General features: G+C 37.0%; 3 protein-coding genes across 3 annotated transcripts; 2 read left to right on the plus strand and 1 right to left on the minus strand.

Annotated features, from left to right (window-relative positions):
- The first annotated feature begins 167 nt into the window (after positions 1 to 167).
- LOC139944488 (CMP-N-acetylneuraminate-poly-alpha-2,8-sialyltransferase-like) lies at positions 168 to 3965 on the plus strand. The gene is made up of 4 exons (XM_071941519.1): positions 168 to 430; positions 924 to 1065; positions 1628 to 2218; positions 2784 to 3965. The coding sequence occupies exons 2-4, from the start codon at positions 932 to 934 to the stop codon at positions 3118 to 3120; spliced, it is 1062 nt and encodes a 353-aa protein (XP_071797620.1). The 5' UTR covers positions 168 to 430; positions 924 to 931; the 3' UTR covers positions 3121 to 3965.
- Positions 3966 to 4157: 192 nt separating this feature from the next.
- On the minus strand, positions 4158 to 12550 carry LOC139944489 (ribosome biogenesis regulatory protein homolog). Its single transcript, XM_071941520.1, has 11 exons — positions 12387 to 12550; positions 11041 to 11113; positions 10300 to 10338; positions 10022 to 10060; positions 9733 to 9834; positions 9525 to 9603; positions 8568 to 8675; positions 7947 to 8059; positions 7534 to 7575; positions 6941 to 7039; positions 4158 to 5146 (listed from the first exon to the last, which is right to left on the minus strand). Exons 1-11 carry the CDS (start codon positions 12548 to 12550, stop codon positions 4979 to 4981), a joined length of 1026 nt encoding a protein of 341 aa, XP_071797621.1. The 3' UTR covers positions 4158 to 4978.
- Positions 12551 to 13785: 1235 nt separating this feature from the next.
- Positions 13786 to 17498, plus strand: LOC139944566 (large ribosomal subunit protein eL18-like). Its single transcript, XM_071941615.1, has 7 exons — positions 13786 to 13818; positions 13953 to 14039; positions 14498 to 14605; positions 15127 to 15225; positions 15666 to 15789; positions 16399 to 16468; positions 17009 to 17498. Exons 1-7 carry the CDS (start codon positions 13816 to 13818, stop codon positions 17082 to 17084), a joined length of 567 nt encoding a protein of 188 aa, XP_071797716.1. The 5' UTR covers positions 13786 to 13815; the 3' UTR covers positions 17085 to 17498.
- The last annotated feature ends 693 nt before the right edge of the window (positions 17499 to 18191 follow it).

An 18191-nucleotide genomic window follows, 5' to 3' on the forward strand; every position in this document is an offset into this window, starting at 1 on the left:
TGCAGAAGTCAAGGCTCTGTGGCTTTTGGTAGAAAAAAATGTGTGATGTCAAATTCCACATCATCAATGCACAAATATGACTTAACCCTGATAAGCAAGTTTGTCTGGATTAATGATTAACAGCAGTCTAGTTAATTATTTGCACAAGGTAAATATTGGAGCAATGGGCGCCATATCTTAACAGTCACAACAGTGTTTACATGGCCCATGCTTAAAATACTTGTGTATCAAAAAAACACTGGAGTCTACTGCATATCAAAGAACACTGGAGTCTACTGCATACTAAAGAACACTGGAGTTCACTTGTGTATCAAAGAACACCTGGAGTCATACTGTAGGCTTGCCAAAAGGTTCTATGTTTTGAATTCAAGATGGCAGCTTTTCAGGTAACACTCCTTTAGGTTGAATGAAGGCTCAAGATTTCTCTTAGGTAAGAACAACTTTTTGATTACTCTATTAAATTATGTAGCTTTGCATGGAGGGGAAGGTAAAACGAAACTGATTGTATCTTCAGTTTAAATTTTCCAAACCTGTTGTTAATGTGGTGCTCTTAAGCAAATATCCTTTTTTTTTTTTTTTTTTTTTTGGGGGGGGGTAACTTTAAATGGCCGAGTCTTTTTTCTTTTTTGTTGTTTTGTTGGGGGCAAAGAAATGGTTTGAGGGAAATCAAGTACGATTTCTAATGTATGCAAATCTGTGATTTCATATTCACTATCTTGTGTACAAAGTCTATGGGAAGTTCTGAACTACAGGGACAAAGGAAAGAACAAAAGATGTCTCCACAGGGATGCACACAATAGAAAGTGAACTTTTATACTTTCAAGTTCTTGCCATGTTGTGTGTTCACCCTTTAATGAATAGAAAATAGCCTTTTAAAGATAACCATTCTCCGCACCCCTCCCCCCCCCCTCTTTTCCCCCCAGTTGGCGCCATGGTGGAGAAAAAAATGCGGCTGACAATAAAGAAAGCTCTAAGGATAGCATTGGTATTCACAGCAGTTCTTGTTGTCTACATGATCACATTTGGCATCAATACTGAAATAGATTGCTTTCAGTTTTGTATTGGGTAAGTACGAATTTACTAGTGACATTTGACCTAGAGGTAAAATAAAAAACCAAGGATCCCAACAAACTAATCAACACACAAAATTTAAAGTTGATATGCCAATTCTTTCTCAAGAACAAAATGTTGTTTGTTTGAACTGTGACCTGGACTTTTGACATGAAGGTCCAGAATAAATAGTCTTCAGTGGCTTCGCCGACCAAGGGGCATAATATAACACCAATGTGGTGTAGTCGAGACCTTGAAGTCCAATACAGAGACCAAAGACCAGTCTTAACAAGACCAAGGACCAAGTAATTTGTGTCTGTTTTCTTGTTTCTTTTTTGGTAATACTGCGCCTTGAACACCCAGGGTGGATATGTGCAGATCACAAATCTTTATTATTACTTTTATTATTTTAAATTGGACCAAGACCAAGGCTTTTTCAAACTGAGACTGAGACAAGACTGCAAAATGGTCTTGAGATGGTCTTGAGACCTACAACTCTGAATCATAAATTATGCAATCATTATTCTAACAAAACCAACACAACTAAACCGTTAAGATTTGTGTTTATTGTTTTCAGAAAGACATGCTTCAGCTCTCGTCTCACAATACTAGTCTACAAAGATGATGTCGAGCCAAAGGACATGAAATTCCTCCAGAGCTTCCGGCCACAGCTGGGTATAAAAAAATACGCCATGGACTCCATGACTGGACAACTCGACAGAGAGACATGCCCAATGGAAGAACACTTTCCTCAATTCACAACGATTCCCACCCAAAACAACTGCGCTATTGTCGGAAACAGCGGAGTTCTCCTTCACAGCAACTGCGGGAATGAGATAAACTCCTACGATTATGTAATACGTATGAACTTAGCACCCGTGCGAGATTTCGCAGACGATGTAGGCGTCAGGACAAATTTGACGCTGATGAACTTCGAGTCACTGGTTTACTTGCACAGCAATCTCACACAGAAAGAACCTGGGGATAAGTTCCTTGATATGTATGTGAACAGGGTGTGGTTTCTTAACGACACGGTGATTTGGTACGCCAAGTCCATGGCACCTAGAGAAACCAGGAAACGACTCCAACAATCTGTGGAGGTGCTCAAGAAAAAATATCAACTGCCGATTAGGTTTGGGTATAGCTGGAGAACTCTGCATGCTGAAAGGTACACTAATTTAGGATAGTTGGTATGACACTGCTCTAGAATTGCAAAGGTCATGGGTTCGAATCCCACAAGTATCGAGGATACAGTGCTAACACACATGTTTCGGTGCATATGGGTAAAACCAAAATTAATATAATTTGGAATAGTTGTAAGTGCATCACTTATAAGGTACTACATAAATTGGTCTTATAGTCCAAAACTTTCAAAACCATGTCTTAAATGTTTCCCTTTTTCAAGCACCTTGAGTACTAGATGGAAATTTGCATCGGATATAAACAATATTAGTTTTGGTTTTTACCCATATACACCGATGTGCATACTGTATACTCAGTATTTTCAAAAGCTCTGTGAAAAAAAACACAGGCATATTACTCAGTGAAATTTGAACCCCACCCCGAGTAACTTATTGGTAGAGACAGGTGCTATCAATTTTGTATTTATTGTGTTGTACTCTTGGTAGTACCATAGAGAGTCCTTACTCTATGGTAGTAGCTAAGATTAAAACAAGTTCAACTTGTCCCCATTTTTATTTTTCTGATAATAATCCATGCTTTCCTAAATGCAGATATGTCAGCATGAAGCGACTAGCCACAACAGGGTTCAATGCTTACTACGTAGCTAAATCATTCTGCAAGCACATCACCCTCTACGGTTTCTATCCGTTCAGCAAAGACGCACGAGGCTACCATGTACCCCATCACTACTACGAGGACGTCCGGTACGAGTACAGCAACCCCGTGCACAATTTCAATTGGGAATTCAACAAATTGCAGGAGTACGAGAAGGAGGATGAGACTTTGAAAGTGGAGACTGGGAAGTGTATCGGTGCCGCTGTGAGGAGGAGGGATGAAGGTGTAGAGAAACCGATTGGGGATTTATTATGGTTTAAAGTGAAGCCATGACGAACATTTGAGTTCGGCTTAGACCAGGGCCCAGTTTCATTAAGCAATATAACGTATCGTAAGACAAATTGTCAGCATTACCATCATGGTTTGTGTTGTGACATCACACTTTACTTAGCAACTTCAACTGATTTGCATTAACTCTTTGTGAAATCGGACCCAGGGCCCAATCTCATAAAGCCTAAAAGCCTGAAAACTTGCTTAGCACAAGAAATATTGTTGACAGAAACTGCTTACCAGCAAAAATTCAATAAAGTCTACATTATTGCAACTGATGGTGCCCCACTCATTTGTAAGACATTTGCTGAGCAATATTTTCTGCTTTTAAGCAGAAAATGTTCCTTTAAAAAGGAACACGTTTGCCTTGGATCGGTCGAGTTGGTCTATGAAAAGCATTTGTAACTGTTTGTTATAAAATGCATATGGTTAGAAACACACATTTGCCTCAAATTTGCGTGGTTTTCCTTTTACTTTGCAAACGAACCAATCAGCCATTTATGGGGGTCAAAGTGAGGTAAAAGGAAAACCACACAATTTTTCGAGTGATACTTGTGTGGATCATTGAATTCTACTTATAAAATATCTTTCTAATCATATGCATTTCATAACAAAGGTTTAAAAACGCTTTTCAAAGACCAACTCGACCGATCCAAGGCAACGTGTTCCTTAAACAGTCAAATAAAATTGGGCCCCAGCAATGCAACAAGTTAGAACATCAAACAGTTGCAGTGCTTCTCACAGAGTAAGTTTTGATGGTAATAAATGTTTGCTGTATTTACCAATCTATGAGCCAACCTTAGAAATATTTCAAGGTAATTTTTCTATCTCTTTACCATGTTATGTTATGTGAATATGTATATTTTAAGTCTTGTCAGTATGATGCACACACTATGAAAATTATATGGATTAGAAAAATGAATCATATGAAAACATTTAAATTACAAATAAAATAAAGTTATACATTTTGTTTGCATCTGATTGTTATGTCTCAAAACATTTTATTAAACATAATACAAAGTAATTTGTATCAACTTGAATTCAGTGCTAGCAGAGTTTGCACCAATAACAAGATGAATAGGAAACGACAATTTCCAATTTCAAATGTGGGAGGAAAAACCCCAAATGGGGAAATCCCATGCAATCAGTAGGGACTGAAAACCCAATCCACATACAAGCTCTACGCTGAAGTGAGATTCAAACCGGGTCCACAGAGGTGAAAGGCAGAGAACCACCAAAAAAATAATGATAATATTTAGAATTTTCTTTTTCTTTTTTCAGTTGTGTTAACGTAGTTGTTCAACCAGCTTTTATCACAAAATATCATCTTCCTTCACACAGGAGGAATTAGAAATATTCAGTAATAATATTCTTTTTAAATTTTAAACCCGACGGGAGTTTCATTCTTCATAGTAAAGTAAAGGCCACATGTCCTCCTCACTTAAAAAAAGTATAATGACTTGGGGTTGAACAAAGAACAATTTACAGGAGCGGGGCTTGAACCAAAGACATATGGATTAATGTCAAACGGCGCTTTTCTAACTGAGCTATCCGGCCCTAGACCTGGAAACAGAACTGGAAGGTTGCGATCATTATGGGTAGGCATTAGGAATTAAGATCAATAGCGAGAAGGGCTACTTTTATGTAAAAAGATAAATTTAAAAGAAGAAGAAATACAAAACAAAAAGTTTCCAAGAGCAGGGAAGGGTCCTGAACTAAGATCAGTCACCAAAAATGAATCAGTACTCTTTGCAAAGAGTTCTTCAAAGTCATACGAGTTCTTAAAGACACCAGAGTCCTTCTGAAGCAAAATGAAGATGTCCATATGTGAGAATAACGGAATCCTCCTCTGAGATTATATTTAACGACTCTTTCCCTTCTTTGACTTTCCTCCTGATTTCCTCTTCTTGACGGTTGGCAGAGCCTTTTTGGATCCCTTCGCCTTCTTGGTTGATCGGCCCGGCTTTTTCCTCTCCCCTTTCTGGGCTCGTTGGTAGTCTTGATCCTCCTGAATCTCTTTGTTGACAGCCTGAGAAAATTATTTTGGGAAAAAAAAGGAATAATAATAATAGTGGCTTCTTATAGCGCGCATATTCGTCGCTCAGTGATGCTCAAGGCGCTTTAACATACAGTATTTACCTGCAAGGTATGTGGGACTACGTTTGCATTATTAGACTTACTGTTTTACTAGGCACCATTGGTTAATTATTAACTACAGTAAAAATAATAATAACTAGTTTTGAATATAGCGCATTAATTTATCAATAGCCGTATCAATGTACTTCACATGAATGCCCTGGACATTAGGCTAATTACATTCCTGTAATATTTCTCAGCTCCCTGGGGAGTACACAACCCTGGGCTACTATAGCACTCCAAAGGTGTTTTCACACATAATATCAACCTCTACCTCTCTGGAAGTGTCGTGGCCGTGACCTCTCTGGAAGTGTCGTGGCCGAGCGGTTAAGAGCACCGAATTCAAACTCTGGTGTTTCTGATCAGCAGAGTGTGGGTTCGAATCCCCATCCGTGACACTTGTGTCCTTAAGCAAGACACTTAACCATTGCTTCGTCCTTCGGATGGGACATAAAGCTGTTCGTCCCATGTGTTGTGTAACGCATGTAAAAGAACCCAGTGCACTTATCGAAAAGAGAAGGGGTACGCCCCGGTGTTCCTGGCTGTTGCTGCTATATGCGCCGTAGCACCTTGTAAACCCTTATAAGGTGCTAAATAATTGGGTCTCAGAATTCATCACTGTAATAACCTTTCTTTCTGAAAGTTTGTATATACTCAGCGCCTTGAGTACCTTGTTTGGTAGATACGTGCGCTGTATAAGAATTTGATATTATTATTATTACCCGCGCAGGTACCCATTTATACCCCTGGGTGGAGAGAAGCAATTATAGTAAAGTGACTTGCGCAACGACACCAGTGTTAAGACCGGGATTAAAACCCACATCTGGTGACTTATCCCCCAGATCTTGAATTTGATGACCTAAACCACTCGGCCATGACACCCAATTGATAATACTACTAATAATAATAAAAATAATAAAAATAATAATACCAACATTTATAAAGCAGGCCTAATCATGGAGGCATGCTCTTAGGCCCTGAACACAGTTGTACAAAGTAAATGGCACATGGTTAAAAGCATAATGGTTTAAGTGTAAACATTGAAATAAATTAAGATAACTGAAATAACTGAAGATATTACTGAAATTTAAGTAAGGAGTAAAACTTTTAATTTAGATTTAAACCTGCAGTAATAAGAGGTTAAAAATGAACTACTGAGAAGTAAAAATTACAATTAAATTTATTCAAGGATAAAAGTACAGAACATTATATAACATAACATCATAAACTGGTTTATTATAGGCAGGGTATACTTTTGGTAATGGTCAGGTTGTGATATCACCAAACTCAAAGCAGCAGCACTGGAAAGTCAAGCTGAGGTGGGAGTGGTATCAGTGATTCAATCAGGGTAAAGTTTGAGGAGGAGACTACAGGCAATTGCACCTACGCTTACAAGATACAAAATAGTCACCGTTTATATTCTGGAATCCCTCCTTTCTTCTTCAGAGACACAAATATAAACACAAGAATCAAAACAGAGCAGGCCTGATACTTCATGGAGGCAACGAAGGCGATTGCCACCATGCCCCCTGGGAAATTGCCTTGGTGCCCTAGAAATTGCTGCAGTAGAAATTTACAATTTCCTCATAGGGTGTCCTCTACCAAGGAGAAAATGCCTTGGTGCCCTTGCCCTTTCAAAAACAAAGCATACAGGTCAGACAGAGAAACAAATTGAGCCTAATCTCACCTTTGTGACATCAATCTGTGGTTTCTTTCTATTCATGCTGTTGAGTATCGCAGTTTCTCGACTCCGCTCGTCGGCCATGTTACCACAGACTGGATCAAACTGGTCAAATACAAACAAAAGAAATCAAGTTAGCAACAGTTTGTTCACAAAACCACAGAAAAGCAAGGCTTAAAGCGATTCTTGGTATGGGGCTACAAGAAGAAATATTATTTAATGTGAAAAGTATGTTTTAACAATGTGTATAAAAACAAATTCAGAAATACCTCAGTTTCTATTGGTGGAGAGCGTGTCATGTGGGAATGTTTAAACGGTTGATAATTACCAGCTGGAGGTGTTTATAACCAGTTATTTTCGGATACGTTTTTTTCTGTCTCAGTCATAAAAATGCAACGCACTACAGAGCTCAAGGACAGGGGAAAACGGATAAGTTTTAAAGAGTTTCATACTTTATTACGCATTCAAAAAAAAAAAGGCATTTATGAATGGGAATAAAAGAGTAGTGACTTGTTCTTAAACTGCTGTTTAAAACCTTGCAGGGTTGTGGCCGTGCGATAAAGGCCCTTGTGTTAAATTTGTTTTATCTTGACACTTACCTTTCTCTTCTTTCCCATTTGTCTCGTCGGCTTTTCCTTGGGCTGCATAAAATCAAATAAAGCAATAATTTAGGTCAAAATCGCTTATATTATCTTAAATGGTTTGTTAGGAAAAACGTTTGACAACAAAAACGCATAATAAACAAGAAATAATTTGATGTGAGAAAATTATTCACATTACCTTTTCATGTTAGTTAAAAATTATAATAATAATAACAGGATTTGTATAGCACCGTTCCATCTGGATCATGGCACTCAGCAACAAGAGGCAAGGAAAAACAAATACATTTAAAGAAAAACTCGAAACAGTTCGACTCGAGTTCTTAAGTTGTTTTTGAATCACACATTTCAGTCTTTAGTAGCTAACATCTTTCAAATATTCAAGATGAACTTCAAGGTTTTCGGATACTTACAAGTTTCCTTTCAAACTTTCCGATGGAAGCGGTAGACTGCTTGGCAGCTTGGATGGCCATGCTGACCTCTGGTTTCTTCGTCAAGGTTTTGGGCTTCACACCTTGTCCAGGAACTTCATAGAAATAATGTTAAAAATAAGAACACGTTTGTAAAAATCAGTCCTACATAGGTCATTTACAAATCAGTGGCTCAGGCAGAATCACCTTTAGCAACAGCCGCAGCCAGAGTTAGGCCGCAAACTCAGATACAGCCTTACTACCTTGACCCAGAGTTGCTTAAGCACAAGAAAAGCTAAGCAAAACAACATTATAAGGTTACCAGCCGAGATACCATGTCACATGTACAATTTGTGACTGGTATCCCGCTCATTATTGCTAAACAGTATGTTCTGGTTAAGCAGCTGAAATGAAACTGGGCCATATTTCATAAAGCTGCTGAGCACAACCAAAATTTATACTTTCTCCGGAAGCTCCAAAAAGTTCCCCCAAAATAATACTGTTGCTTGGCAGAAGAGAAAGTTTTGAACAAAAACAACGTGAAGTGGTTACATTACAGGACTATTGGCCAGTTGTTGTCCAGAGATTATTTTAATCACTGGGGGTAAACTGTGACAAACTCACTTTTCAATTTCTGCGCTCTGGCGATGTTCCTGAGACGTTGAAACTCATTCTTGGCAACTCTCTCTTTCTTATCCTTCCTCTTCTTCATGAACTGGTCCTCGTAAGGATCTGGCGTGATAATAACAAAAATACAATCATGACAGAAAAATAGTAAATTTATTCTTGAATAAATTGCAGTATTGTTTGTCTTAAAACCAAAAAGGCATGAGAGAGAAAAGAAAAAATTAATGGGAGAAAAAAAACCCTCTAGGAACTGTCGAATTAGCAACAACCAAAAGTAAGTATAAAATATTTTAAAGATAATAATGGACTAAACTAAATTGTTAAAACCTTCCTATACTGATTGTGCATAAAGTTTGTATATTTATTGTATTGTATTTGAGGATAACTAGCCTATAGTTTTTTTTATGATGTGAGACCAATGCTTCAAATTCCTGTGATTGTTTTTGATCCCTGGCTAATAAAAGAAACATTTTAATTCTCTACTAGACATTGATTCAATATCAATCATCCACTGTGGTTTTAAATGATAGCTAATTATGCCAGCCTGCAACATGATATCATGCGGTGAATGCATCTGAGAGCAAGGGAGAGCTGTGTATAGTACATAATATTTTGAGAAACATTTCCTTCTGAAGTAACATAGTTTTAGAAAAAGAGGTAGTTTCTCACTGAAATATAAAAACACTTCAGACCTGAAGCCTTTTTTAGGCATAAGAAAGCACACACATTTGTGCAACAACGGCGATTTTCTTTCACTGTTCTCTTGCAAATATAGATGACCAATTGAGTCAAAATTTTCACAAATTGGTTATTTTATGCATATGTTGGGATACACCAAGTGAGAAAACTGGTCTTAGACAATTAACAAAGGTGTGCAATGCCTTTAAACAAAACTACCAATAAAGGTTCACGGAATCCTAAGCAGTAAAGGGCGAGTTTCTCAATGTGACTTACCTGCATTTGCAGGAACTTCCAAGACCCAATCTTTCTCCTCATCGTTCTTACTTCCATAACCCCAACGAGGAACCCATTTCTGAAACAAGAAACAAATTAAAATCAAGTCAGTCCATGAATGTTACTTTAGGCAGGGATAACATTAACACAATAGCATGTTACATACAAATACAAATAAATACATGAGAATTGAATGACTTAAACATACCTTCTCTTCCTCGTCCCATACTTTGCGGCTCTTTTTCCTTTTGTGAATTCCTTTGACTTTAGAATACTGCTCCCATCTTGTCAATGGATTTGATTTTGGTACCTAAAACAAACAACAACAAACTAATTGTGATAACAATACAAAGTTTTTACTGAACATATTCACCTGATGTCTATTGTGGGAGTCTATGTCCTTTTGTGTTAAACAGCATTGCGCAAGTTTTAGTTTGACATTGCTCAACTGTGTCAAGATTGTAATGACGATTTCAATTTTTTTTTTTAATACTTACATGTTTTTCTCTGGGTAAATTTGTTGTTGCATCTGGAATCTGCCGAAAGCACAAAAGATAAAAAGGGATAAAAAAAATAAACATCTTAGCCAAAGTGACCACTACCATGGTTCCTCTATGGTTTTTATGCGTTTGTAGGAAGAAAGAAAAACACGGAAATATATTATGTGCAGTTTCAAAAGTTGAAATATAAAAAATAAATATAATATTACAGAAAATTTACACATAAATTATTATAACTAAATTACCAAAACAAATCATTTGAAATAAAATCTGACCTGTACTAAGATGACCTCATCTACTCTTTCAACGGGAAGCTGAAAAAAAAAAAAACAACAATTTGTTAGGATGTGAAAAGACTTGATCAAGGAGTTTCATTAAAAGAAAATAAATACCCTTGGTTTTTTTAAACTTTGTTTTTGTTTCATTCCTATAAATGTACACAATAAAACTAACCTGTGAAAATTTCATTTCAAAAGGTGGTAGGAGATATTGCTGAAAATCTGGAGCGAATGTTTCTAAGCAGGAAGAATAACCCCCCAATGAGAGACTTTGGAACACTGGGTGGCAGCAGACTTACCAGGTAAATTTCCATTGTTTACGTAGTCCTGAGCACGCAACATTACCAAGAACAATGGATTTTACCTGGTAAGTCTGCTGCCACCAAGGGTCCCAAAAGTCTCCCATTGGAACACACAATCTTATAAATATTTCTAACAGAAACACTTCTCAGATTCAAATTTGTGTGGGGATAAAAACTGGTATCTTTTACCATAACCCAGTTGCTTCAAAGTAAAGTGATTCTCAAAATGCTTTATTCTATTGAAAGTTGCTGCACTTTTAACCAAGTTTAAATAGGCATTCATTTTTAGAGTGATTACAAAGCATCTACCTTCCCTTCAAGGACAAAGTTGCTTACTGGTCACATTATCTAAATAGCTTATTCCATGCAAAAGCATAAATCTTATGTTTCCCTTGCATGGATCACATGGTCCCTATCTTACTTAATTCATACTAACCTTCCATATGTTGTTAAATAAAAGCTGTGTGTTATCCCTTGCCACAGATTTGAGAAACGCCTCCCTGTTTTGTCTGTTAAAGAATTACAAATTGAAAATTTGCATAATTATGTCCACAAACTGAGACGATCAGCAACATTCTTGGTACAAGAACTACTTTTTGTACTTCTTTGGTTCATATTGATGGACACAATCTTTAAAAATGTCCTTTTTTAAGCTTGCAGGGTGTGCCATTTTTGTGACAATCTTACAAATTTTGTAAGCCGGCATGATCTTTGTCGCTCAACCATAATTCTCATCACTTGTTGTGAAACATACGCTGTGTGAAAGGAAGTACATCTTCGTGTCCATATGTTTTGTACACAAAGCACAGATTGGGTATATTTTCTTTCCAGGACGAACGTGTGCAGATAATTCTTCAAGTTTGTCTTGAAATAAAAATACGCACACGGTCGGGGACAATCGCAGTTGTAGTGAAGTAGTAAAACGGAGTAGTTGGGGACTGAATTACGGTAAGAATTTATAATTTTGCAATGAGAGTTCAAAGGACACATAGAGCCTAATTTTGGCGAGATTAAAAAAAAAAGAGAGAGATTTGTGATTCCAAAATTCATTGAACCATCATCGTTATTGGCGTGAGAGACATACATGTACATGTACCCCTATGACTGAGGTTACGGGAGACGATAGCGGACAAAAGCGAAATAGTTCTAGGAGTAGCGATGACCTAGTCTGGCGATGACAACAACGGTGCCAACCAGGCAACAATAATTAACACAATATTAATAACAATAATCCGGTTAAGTTCCAAAGTCCAAACCACATACAACCAAATGTTGTCTGGTTGTGGTGGCAGACTTAAATTGTGCGATTTTAAAAAATGCCATCTTCAAACATCACCCGCCCATAATGATATTGATATTACAATCAAAATTAAGAAATTAATGTCTACAGGGACAGGTACAAACTAAATTAAAATTGATAAAATTTAAATTTATAATAACTTAATAAAGTAAGTTAAACTCTATTTTAGTATTATTAATTAATATTATAATTATTTAATTTGTTTGAATTTAAATGTTAAATGAATTAAAATAAATTTATTATTTAGATTTAAAATAAAATTGGAGACGAAGACAGTTGATATCCCATTAACTAAACTACCAAATTCCATGTCATGTTTATTGACATTCAATTTGTAAAGAATGATATGTTTTCATATGAAAAGAAGACTGCCAAATGCCAGTGCCACATGATGCATTGACGTTTGTGCATGCCGTACAATCCGCAAAACACAAACAAATTCAGTCATGCCGCTTGTCTAAAATAAAAAACCGACAACTCACCTAAATTCTTTCACGTTTATTGGGTTAGGATCAACAGACAAGAGATTGCCAGGATCTAGCTCAACATCTATATCTTTAGTAACCTCGGTTGTTTTGAGTTTCTTCTCAAGGAGTGCAGTTTGTTTGAGAACATTTTCAACCACATGTTGTGAATTTGACGCCATCTTTAAAAGTATGACCATTTTCATGTATAACCCATACACTTGAAGGAGGCGTGCTGAATGCACATTTCAACTTGTCCAAGTCTCTCCTTTTGAAAATGGATATCGCAAATTTTTATCAAAATAAATTTGGATATGAAGTGAGTGTATTTTTTTGAAGGAAGTTTAAAAATGTTATTTAGTAGAAACGCAAAATATGCAAAAACAAAAATCGAATTGTGTGGCGAGTAATTTCCATAAGGAAAAAAGTTTTCATGTCCCAATTTTCGCTCACGAAAATCTTTTCGTTTGTAGAATTTTTCACAAACTGCGATGCTGCTCAAAATGAAAAACATTTGCAAAAAACGTTTGCGCAAAACTGTTTGTACTTGGCTTACATGGACATGACATATTGTTGGGATAGTGTACTCCTGTTATCATTGGTTTTTCTACGTCCAATACCAACTGTTTATGCTTTTTCTCAAATCCGTTTGAAATTTAATCACTATTTTCTGGTCAAATTGGTTTAAAATCAGCATCTTTTAAAAAGCGCTTTATTCCTAAAGTTGTTCTATGCTCTCCTAAACACTCAAATAATACTCAAATTTTGATGTTTATTATTTTTTATGAGAGCCCAAGTTTCATGGATTGTGCCCCTACATCATGACCTGTAACCAATCTGAGCTGGATTGGTTATACCCTCATCCTCAATGAGATAGCGCAAACTAGCTAGAGTGTTGCAAACTTCTTATCAACGAAACGAAAAGGACCTACGTTTAAAGGCCTGAGGTTTTGACCCTTATTCAAATGCTAGAATATAACTGTAATAGAAGCAGTCAAGTGGAACTATATGGATAGAAAAGAGACTGAAGAGGGCAGAAAAGCACACATAAAAGCTAGGGGTAAACAATGAATAGATCATGACAAGGGAGAAAGGGGCTGAAATAAAGAAATGTTAAACACTTGATTCATCATTAGCTTGGGGTACTTTTTAGTTGGAACTTGACATGAACAATAATTTCAACTAAAGTAAAGTAAATTGAGTTAGCACTGTCAAATATAATCTACATTTTGTGATTCTGTTCTGCCTAAAAAGTACATCAAGGCCCGCCACACACAACACATGCTTTAACCACGCCCACAAGTTTTGGGTATGCCTTACAAAACTCACAGTTGACTAACAACATGTTTAATGAGTGACGTATCATAAGGGATTCTCCCTGTAATGAATGTGAACTAAATGTATATCCCACAATGCATTACTCGACCTTTTTCAGCCGATCTCCAAAATGGTGAGCAACACGTCAGAAACGTTACAATAAAGATCGTTAAATATCATCCCCATCTTTGTTTAATATCCTTAAATTTTACATCATATCGTTACATTAATTATTACTGTATTCCTTTTTGTTATTTTGATATATAGGGTATCGATTTGGACCACTCAACACAGCGACGGGTTCACAGGACTGAGCCCAAGAGTCAGGATATTTATCTTAGACTCTTGGTGAAGGTATGTACATGAAATGATCGTGATTAGACGTTGATTTCGGAGGCTTACTTTTCAACACTGACCGTATAAGTTACTAGAATTATTACACGGAGGCCATAGCCCCTGTTGCCTTGGTTTTGGACTGTGTGTCCCTACAAATATTTTCGGTAGCCTATAAAAAAAGTGTTTTGACTTTTTTTAATTTTCCAAATACAAATTATCCAATTTGAGAAGTGTTCTTTTCTGAAGAAAAAAAATCAAAATGGTTTTTCTAATTCTAAAATTGAAAAAGTCACTGTGCAACTGTAATCTAATTCTTAGGTTTTGTAATATGGCAGCGCACCAAAGACGAACGTTCTAGCTTGCATTTATTTATAGAAACTTAAATTAAAGTGCCATTAATTTTAAATATATATATTTTGTTTGCATTTTTAGTTTTATAAATAACTTATTAAATATAAATATTTAAAATTTTTCAGTTGTACCGATTCCTCGCTCGCCGAACGAATTCCAAGTTCAACAAGGTGGTGCTTAGACGTCTGTTCATGAGCAGAGCCAACCGACAGCCTGTCTCATTAGCCAGACTCGTAAGTATCTATTCCTGGGCCCTACAACAACAAGGCTAACTGCGATAATCATCACCTTGCCGGCTTCGACTTGTAACGTCCCTCAGACCTACGGACGGTAGTCAAGAGGATTGAAGGGTTATGATTATTGCAATTAGCCTCTACTTTGATGCAACAAATTTAATAAATATTCAATTTTTCCAGTTGTTTACTATGCTTTCTTGTTGTTTAGCGTAACTTAGGAACCTGCTGCACAGGGTGACGCTGGTTTCTACTATGTGCTCAACACGCAATGTAATAACAAATCACAACCATGAACTAAAAAAGAAATGAGTTAATTAAATCCTTGCACTCAAACTTCAAAGCGATAAAGTGCAGGATGCAGAAGGATTGACTCAGTGTGAAGCCTTGGCCCAAGCTCAGCCTGTGGTTTTGAAAGGGGTAAATAAAAGAGAAAGGGAGTTGAGGTTTGAAATTTATGTAGTGTTTTTCACATATTTCTCGCTGAGTTCATTCCGTTGCTTGTTTGTGTTTCTTTGTAGATCCGTAAGATGAAGACCGAGGGACGTGAGGGAAAGACAGCCGTCATTATTGGTGCAGTCACCGATGATCTCCGCATCTTTGAAATCCCTAAGCTCAAGGTGTGCATTTCAGCTTGCATTATTAATTTGTTAATCACTTTTTTTTCTACTATTGCCATAGTTTTTTTGTCGGTTTTCCTGTCTGTTTTTTTTTTTAAAACCTGTCTCCTTGTCGCACTTGTTTGTCTGCGAGGCATGGAATTCATCGAGGTAGTAGTTTGAAATAAAAAAAACCCAATTATTCTGGAAATATTGGAGGGGGTTTGAACAGAACTGTGGATTGGCTGATAAATGTTTTCCACTGTTCATTTTGCTCCAAAAATCCACTTCAGCCGTCAACCACACTTTCTTGTTTTCAAGAGGATCATATTTGTTGGATACCTGGCCAAGAGTCAACAGTTTATTTATTTAGCAAACCTTCTGTAGGTATCAGACTCTAATTTGTGATACTTATCATTTACAAGAAATTAATTTTACTGACTTTTTGTTCTTCTAATCAGTTGTGTGCTCTTCACGTGACTGCTGGGGCACGATCCAGAATCCTGAAAGCCGGTGGAGAAATCTTGACCTTGGACCAGCTTGCCCTGAAGGCACCCAAAGGACAGAACACCGTCCTCCTTCAAGGTATTCACACAGGCGAAACAAATTAATGTGGAAATCAAAGTCACTACCGAGCACTTCCTTGTGAAATTCAAAACTGGATTTGTTAGCTAATCAAATAGATGAGAAGAAGAGCTTAATAAAAACACCTCGTTATGTATGGCCAATAAGTAGAGAATGTTTTAAAGACATCACATCCCGCTGATATTATGGTTACTTCTGAGAAGTCCCTGCTTATGATATTAGGTGTCGCCAATATCATCTTTAACTAGACACAGGTACCACAGACTGCAACAATGTACCTTCAGGGCTAGCATTAGGTACATGTGTTTCATCTGTTTGTACAGCCGACAATGGTACCACAGACTGCGACAAACTAGCATTGGTTATTTCTGTTCAGATGGGTTATTTCTGTTGTACACTGATTTTATCAGGAAACCCTATGACTTGTGTACTGTAGACACCAACCGTAATATGGTCTTAAAGTTTCCCTTGCATGGTCTTTGAAGACTACTTGACATTAGGATGTAGGTCAGATTGGTACAGCCGTGCAAAATCTTCATCACATTAATATGTCCCTGTTTCTCTCTGTTCAGGATTAACAACTGAATAATTAATGTATTTCTCTTGCAGGACCCCGTAAAGCACGTGGTGTGTACAGACACTTTGGCAAGGCTCCAGGAACTCCACACTCTCACACCAAGTAAGTTTTTGGTTCTAACTTCACAGGGCTCACCCCTAAGACCAGACTTGGTGTACAATTTAAAGTAATAACTCTTGGGGCTAGTAAAAAGTAATACCACATCTCAACTTGCCTTTTGGGCTAGTGAAAACTGTGCAACCTAAAATGCTTGTGTTATATCTTTCATTTAAGATGTGAAATTTTGTTAAATTCCTTGTGTGTGAATTGATTGTGACCACTGCCATATATCAGAAAGGTATATTTATGACGATACATACATTTCAAATCTGGGCGAGTTAAATCAGTGAGGGAAGTAAATTTCAGAGTGAACTAGCCTGGTGGACAACTTTTCAAAAAGAGTGATCAAAATCTGTAACAAGAAGTCGAGGGAGATGAGAGTAATAAACCAAAGATATGAATTTCTGCTGTAGTTTTTAAAAGTTCAGTCTATTTTCAGTAAACTGGCAATGAGTGGGCACTCTAGACTTTTCTCAAGTCTCTCCTTAACTTTGGGGTCCAATTGATAATGTTTAATATTTCATATTTGTTTTATTTCAACAGGCCATACGTTCGCTCCAAGGGAAGGAAGTTCGAGAGAGCTCGTGGACGACGTGCCAGCAGAGGTTTCAAGAACTAAACACCCCCAACTGCGGGAAACAACACGACAATTGTTATCTTTCGATTGTCCACCACAAAAGATTACTCGAGAAATATATCTTTATTGGATTTGGAGCTTACCAAGATATCTCTAAGCCCATTTTTGGATTAAGAAGTACATTCAAAACAATGCTTACCAAAATTCAGCAAATGCGTTTTGTACAAATTGACTGCAAAGGAAGATACAAGTGTCCCTGTATTTGTCAACATACAAAGGCATTTTTAAGAGAATGCTATCTACCAGTACCAACACTAATGCATAGTATGTTGATTTATATTGAGTGATATTGGCAGTCATATACATTGACCCTGGCCATTCTTTCGGTTGTGTAAAAGTTATCAGTGTCTGACGAAAAAAGAGAAAAATAAAATAAATCGTTAGCAAAGAAATAAATGTATCTTGGTGGTGATGATTATTTATGTTGATGTAGAATTTGTTATGGTGATTCTAAGTGTTTGGGGGAATCGGGGTTGGTACCTTAGTGTATGAGAGGCAGTGGGCCAAGTAGATAGATCATTGTTAGGATCAAGTATTATTGGGATGGCCATTGGGAAAGATGTACAGCTTTTTCAAAACCTCAACTTCGGCCGGAAATCAATGTCGGCCATGCATTGTGTGTACTGTAGTTTAGTAGTGTGCGATACTTTGAAGAGGGAATATTGTCCCCTTGCACTACTAGGTGCAGTGCACTAAATAAACATCACTGATCCAGTCTCCCAATGAGTACACCGAAGGAATTTAATCCCAAAATGTAGGAAATGGTAGATAAGATGTGGAATTGGGTTCCATGTTGTGCAAGGAGACATACACATTTCAGCAAACTCGGTAGGATACATTTACGCACTACTCATGAAGCATAAAGGCCAAATGGATTTCTAGCCTTCGGCTCTGTCCCTGGCTGTGGGCTTCATTTAGTGTCGGAAATAAGATGAATTCCATCATTCATGGTTTTAAATGTGGTTTTAAATGGTAACAGCAGTGTCCAAATTAAAGACATCACAGTGGCTATGTTTGGAAATTGAAATGGCAATAAAGTCCCAATCTTCAATGGTTATTAATTGTAACTGTTGCTAAAATCACTACATA

The sequence above is a fragment of the Asterias amurensis genome, chromosome 11 (genome assembly GCF_032118995.1).
Source record: "Asterias amurensis chromosome 11, ASM3211899v1".
In the NCBI taxonomy this organism is placed as follows: Eukaryota; Metazoa; Echinodermata; class Asteroidea; order Forcipulatida; family Asteriidae; genus Asterias; species Asterias amurensis.

Excerpts from the sequence above, each read along its gene's own strand:
- LOC139944489 (XM_071941520.1), bottom strand. The coding sequence starts at position 12,550 with ATGGCGTCAAATTCACAACATGTGGTTGAAAATGTTCTCAAACAAACT. Across the intron at positions 10,061-10,299 it reads ATGAGGTCATCTTAGTACAG|ATTCCAGATGCAACAACAAA; the intron begins GTCAGATTTTAT and ends TGCTTTCGGCAG. Across the intron at positions 9,835-10,021 it reads ATTTACCCAGAGAAAAACAT|GTACCAAAATCAAATCCATT; the intron begins GTAAGTATTAAA and ends TGTTTGTTTTAG.
- LOC139944488 (XM_071941519.1), top strand. The coding sequence starts at position 932 with ATGGTGGAGAAAAAAATGCGGCTGACAATAAAGAAAGCTCTAAGGATA. Across the intron at positions 1,066-1,627 it reads TGCTTTCAGTTTTGTATTGG|AAAGACATGCTTCAGCTCTC; the intron begins GTAAGTACGAAT and ends TATTGTTTTCAG. Across the intron at positions 2,219-2,783 it reads AGAACTCTGCATGCTGAAAG|ATATGTCAGCATGAAGCGAC; the intron begins GTACACTAATTT and ends TCCTAAATGCAG.
- LOC139944566 (XM_071941615.1), top strand. Across the intron at positions 14,606-15,126 it reads CTGTCTCATTAGCCAGACTC|ATCCGTAAGATGAAGACCGA; the intron begins GTAAGTATCTAT and ends GTTTCTTTGTAG. Across the intron at positions 15,226-15,665 it reads TTGAAATCCCTAAGCTCAAG|TTGTGTGCTCTTCACGTGAC; the intron begins GTGTGCATTTCA and ends TCTTCTAATCAG.